Genomic DNA, 5,545 nt, shown 5'->3' on the forward strand with positions numbered 1-5,545 from the left:
CACGCCGTATAAGTCGTGTATACAGTCGTCGTTGTCGTCGTCGTCGTCGTACGTGTGTATATGTATGTATGTATATGTGTAATATGAGTTCTCTACGCGGTAAAAACACACCACAGAACGAAGCAATGGCAACGACAAGAGAACGAAAAAAAACATCGATTGAAATTTGAATTTGAAAATTGAGCCATTCAACTGACTTGGTTGGATGTAATGTTATTTATTTATACCGAATTGAAAAGCGTTACACACTATTTTGATTGAAAAATCAAACCAATTTGATAATGACTGTTTTTTCACCAACAAATACGTACATAATTTGCATCATGCACTTCTCTTCTCCGCTCATTATATATGTATTGTACGTATGTGTGCGCGTATTCCAATGAGAATTACATATCAGTACTACATTCTAGTCGTAAATTGACAATAGATCGAAGATGATGCGTGCCAAGAGCAAAAAAGGCGACGACAAAAAAACTATGAATCCGATTTATAGTTTTTTCCCGAAATCGAAAAGTGGCGTGGAAATCCCTGAAAATTCGAACGAATTTTACACTCAGTTTTTGCCAAAAATTACAAAAGAAAGTGCCGATGTTAATTCGGATCATCTTAGTTCAGTTGAAATCGAAAAGTTAAAAGAAAAATTAAGCCAACTCCAAATTGAAAACGCGAAATTACGCACAGAAAATCAAAAATTGCGTAACGACATGAATGGATTACTCAAAGTGCACAAGGAGACGTGTCGACTCTACGTTAACAAAGAGATAAAGGTCAATGTTCTTGAGAAAAAAAAATTTCCCCAAGACAGTCGTCTCTTATACGAATCTTTTGAAGATGAATTTGGCAAAGAGGTTATTATTAAATTGCGCAAATTGCAAAATAGTATTAGCAGTGACTCCACTCTAATTTTGAATTGCGTTAAAAGTCTCTTTCGAAACACCGAAGAACTCAAATCGATGTCTGCATGTGGACAAAACAAAAATGTGCAAATGCCACGAGAAAAACGAGAAAAGCTTGATGCTATTTTTTTGGAACGATTATCAAGCATTGAAATGAAGGATGACGAGAGAAATATGCGCTATCACCGTTTAAACCGGCTCATTAACACAGCCATTGGAAATATTTTAAAAGCGCAGGTAGCCACCACTATTTCTATCACAAAGGCTTCTTCAATTCATTTATGCATTTCGAAACAATTTAATTTTTGATTTAGAAGGGCAAAGAAATAAGCAAAACCAAGAATACTGAAATCAATGCAAGCATTCATAACGAAAAACCAGCCAATGAGGTGAGAATTGGTTTCTCTTCTATAATTTTCAGAAATATATTCAAAATGATATATTTGAACAAAATGAAATCATGAATAGCCGTAAATTAAAAGAAATATTTTATTATGGTTTTGCAAGGTCAATGATGAAGCAAAATATGCCAAATCATCGCAGTCGAATGCAACAGCAATCTTTGTCGACGTGAGTAAACAGTTTCATTTCTACGAATTGAATATGGCGTTTACATAACGATTTGTTTACATTTTTCTCAATAGAATATTGCCGATACCAAGACCGAAAATTCCGTTGTTCATCAACATGTCATGAGAATGGAACCGCCACCTCTTGTGCCGATCGCCAGAAAACTTACATTTGATGAATTTTAGCTCAAACTGAAATGCAATCATTGCAATGTGTGATTTTAAGCGCCAATTTCAAAACGAAACTCAACACCACAAATTTGAATAAAGTTGACAGAAATGAAACCGAGTATGCTGTGTATTTTTCTCTGCTTTGTGCGATATTCGTCATTCTGGAATACAACTTTTTCGATGTGTTCATGCGCGAACGAAACATTTATATATACACTTGACCGCTTATTTCTTCCGCATTCACTGTCACTTTATATCTATTTCATTCTATCTCGCAGACAATCGAATTTAAATACATTTCGCCGTTTTATTCTTTCACATTCGTTCTTTCTTTCTTTCCATTCTATCCATTCTAACTCTCGGTCAGTCATATACATTTGAGTATTCGCGTGTTCGTAGATGATACAGCCGAGCGAAATACTAATACACACGCATTATTCCAGTATATTCGGCGAGCATACGTCGTACTTCGCAAGCGTAATGCTCTCGAACGATGAGTGTACGTATAAACACTCAAAACAGAAGCGCGGAACCACACCAATACCATTGCATCACACTCTAACGACAACAATATATTGTTCCCGTTTCATGTTAGCGTTTCGATTGAAGAATGTGTGCGTAAAATGTATTTGTGCTACTAGAACGACGTACAACGGTATTGGTTTGGCTCCGCGTCTCTGTTGAGAGTATACACATATCGTTTGAGCGTGTTACGCTTGCGAAGTATGTAGCAAGATATGTGTTCGCAAAATATACTGGAATCATGCATGTGTATAGGTGTTTGTCTTAGATCGGATTGAAATCGAATGGAAATTTTCAACCGAAAATAGTGGTTTTTTTTTGGATCCGTCTCAATATTCATCATCTTTTTAATGATTGGATTGAACGGTTTTTGTTACCAATTTTAAGAGTGAAGAGAATAAGAGTAGCGAACAGTTTCATGTCTCATTTTCAATCCTTGAAATATTCGCTAAAAACATTGCTCCGGTTCACAAACAATGATCCACTGACGATGTGTGTCAAAGTGTGTTTACTTTTTTAAATAACGAAAATAGTCTGATTCTGAAATTGAAAATGATCAATTGCTTGAAATAGCTCGCACGGTCAGTTCATTTGCCTTATGAATAATGAGCTCTCTTGCCAGACGATAAAATACGATAAGATTTTGTTTTTATTTAGTTCTCTCATGTCTTCTTTTGGTTTTTAATATTTGATTGCTATTTCTGTTCCAAAAAGTATTTTATTTCTCAACAAACTAAAGAGTTCTAATTTGTATATAAAATGTGCGCAGTATGTAACACAAAAATTGTAAGCAAACCTTCTTCATCGACAGCCAAAACGCAACACAAATCCCCGCATGAAAATAAAATCGGAAAGTAAAAACACCGTGATTTAGTTTATCAATTTCGATCAATTAAAAGTGTACATTTATTTATTTTCATAAATTCGAGATTGATGTTTTTACTTGTTTATTCATGGCAACTTTTTGTACTTTCATCACTTAAAATAACAAAATGAATATCAATCAATTTGTGCGTTGTCCACGAAATTTTGGAATTCAGAACACACAACGTCGAGCTCGCCGTTTGCTCTCCATTCTTCGATTTGATTTGCGGCCCAATTTTCGTCGAATGTTATGCCAAGATCGGTAGCACTCACATTTCGCATTTCGGTATCGTCACTACTTTCTTGCTTATTGCGAAGCTCAGCCTCCAACGCCCCAACGTGGATTTGCAAACTTCGAACACGAACATTCAGCCGTGAAATTTCATCGTTTTGTTCTGCAATTTTTTTCGTTTTTGGTGTTGCTTCTTGCTCTTCAACAAATATGACCGATGTGTCATCATCTTCCGAGTCCACCAAAGACACAACCAAATCATTTGTAGCCGATGCACCCCTTTCACTTTGTTCAACTTCGATTGTTGATGGCATTGAATTGTCGGTTGAATCAATCAAACGATTTCGATATGCAGTCATGTCGACCAAGATGTCGTTCAGTTCGACACGACATTCCCGACTCAGTCGGATATTCACGGTGCGTTCTAGAAAAAAATCAAACCAAAATTTGAATTTTTTTCGTATGGTTTAATTTTGCAATGCAAAATTCTCGAAAGTCTTAACACAAACCTGGTTCACGAATTTCAACACGATTTTTAACACGACGAGAACGACGAGGATCCATGGCTACTTTGTATATTTTTCGCAATGATAATCACTTAAGAGGAAGAAAACGATGCGACTGTCCACTCAAAGCAATCGATTGAAAAGAATCGGTCACTTTGATTTACTCATAATTCACGGAAACACTTGTACCGTACTTCCGCATAAACGTTTGCTTGTTTGCTTGTATGCGTTTCGGTTGGGATATGCAGAACAAACCCGAAAAACGCTAAAGCGGTATCAAGTAATGAGCATTGAAAAGCTTTAAGAAAATTAATTTTATGTCCACTTTAAAAATGTAGCAAATTATTTTTTCTATTCTCATTGTCTATTGGATTTCTAATAAGTATTTCAAACTGCCTTTTCTCTCTTTGTTTGTTCGTGGTATATTTATCATTACAACATATATATTTTTCGGGTGTCACAACTGATTTCTCGGTATCTTCGGAACGGCCACTCATTGTTCTTTTTCCTTTCGCTTCTCTGTCATTGCGGTGAAATATAGTTGCCATGTTGGACTAATTTTACCGGATTTTCGGAACACTTGTTTATCCAACTATACACTCTGTGCATAGCGAATAACACAGTACAGCTATACGGCAGTCATACATTGGCAGTTTTATTTTTGTACACATTTCCTTATAAAGAGTCAAATATTATCGTAACCAAAAGAAAATTTAAATCAAAATGAATAAGTCCTCGTCATTTGAAATTTCAAGTGAAACATTAGAAAAATCATATCAAGAACACGATGATTCAAATTCTGAAGAGTTGAACGAATTATTTTCCAGTGAGATCGCTTGTTGTTTAATAAGTGACATCAAGAACCCAGTGAAAAAAAAGGTCAATGAACTGACACAATTACAGGCCAAATGCAATCTCAGTACCAAAACATTGCAACGAATTATACCAGTTTTGAACAGTACTCCAGGTGTATCCATTGAAATTCCAAAAGATAAACGATATTTAAAAACAAACACTGAAAAATTATTTGAGCCTCTATACTATGCAAAGTGTTCGTTTTGTGGTGGAGTTAATTTGTGTAATGAACTATGCAATAAGTGCAAGAAAATTGTTCCTAAAAAACGAGATAATTTTTTCGTTTATTTACCAATAGAACCGCAAATTAAACGATTTTTAATAAACAATTTAAAAGAAATAAGCGAGTATTTGAATCGCGAAAGAAGTGCACTTTTTACAGACATCGATGATGGTTTTGTTTTGAAATCACTGGACCAGCATGAGCAGCGAAAACTTCTTTCTTTTGTGTTAAATATTGACGGTGGAAATATCGTAGAGAAAACAAAAAAAAGTCTATGGCCGATTATGTTATACCAAAATTATTTGCCGCCCAAAATAAGATTTTTGCCTCAGAATATAATAGTTGCTGGTTTGTTTTATGACGCTGGCAAGCCAGATCCATTCGAGTTTTTGTTTCCATTGCTACGAGATATGAAAAGGCTCTTCCATGAAGGAATCACATTGATTTATAATGGCACAAAGTTTGACTTTCAACCAATTTTACTTCATTGTTGTTGTGATTTACCAGCACGTGCTACAATCCAAAATTTCAAACTATATTCGGGAACTGATGCCTGTCCATATTGTTTCCATTCTGGATGTTCAAACAAAGAGAATGGTCGGATCCGAATCAGATACCTCAAACAAAGTGAAGTGTCAACATTGAAGAGTCATGACCAGTGTTGTGGATTTATTGAATTAGTTTTAAGTTCTTTCAATGTACTC

At 35.3% G+C, this 5,545-nt stretch overlaps 2 protein-coding genes across 3 annotated transcripts; one reads left to right on the forward strand and one right to left on the reverse strand.

Moving 5' to 3' along the window:
- Positions 1-587: 587 nt before the first annotated feature.
- On the forward strand, positions 588-1,661 carry LOC129571160 (uncharacterized). 2 transcript variants are annotated; one of them, XM_055450923.1, is made up of 4 exons: positions 588-1,136; positions 1,214-1,288; positions 1,407-1,469; positions 1,544-1,661. In XM_055450923.1, the coding sequence occupies exons 1-4, from the start codon at positions 708-710 to the stop codon at positions 1,652-1,654; spliced, it is 678 nt and encodes a 225-aa protein (XP_055306898.1). In that variant the 5' UTR covers positions 588-707; the 3' UTR covers positions 1,655-1,661. The 2 variants fall into 2 exon arrangements, with proteins under 2 accessions (XP_055306898.1, XP_055306899.1); XM_055450924.1 differs by having other exon boundaries at positions 1,217-1,288.
- Positions 1,662-3,160: 1,499 nt separating this feature from the next.
- LOC129571159 (uncharacterized) lies at positions 3,161-3,882 on the reverse strand. The gene is made up of 2 exons (XM_055450921.1): positions 3,767-3,882; positions 3,161-3,681 (listed from the first exon to the last, which is right to left on the reverse strand). The coding sequence occupies exons 1-2, from the start codon at positions 3,819-3,821 to the stop codon at positions 3,161-3,163; spliced, it is 576 nt and encodes a 191-aa protein (XP_055306896.1). The 5' UTR covers positions 3,822-3,882.
- Between the last annotated feature and the right edge of the window lie 1,663 nt (positions 3,883-5,545).

The sequence above is a fragment of the Sitodiplosis mosellana genome, unplaced genomic scaffold (assembly GCF_009176505.1).
Source record: "Sitodiplosis mosellana isolate CC-2019 unplaced genomic scaffold, AAFC_SMos_1.0 Smas_scaffold_1489, whole genome shotgun sequence".
Taxonomy (NCBI): Eukaryota; Metazoa; Arthropoda; class Insecta; order Diptera; family Cecidomyiidae; genus Sitodiplosis; species Sitodiplosis mosellana.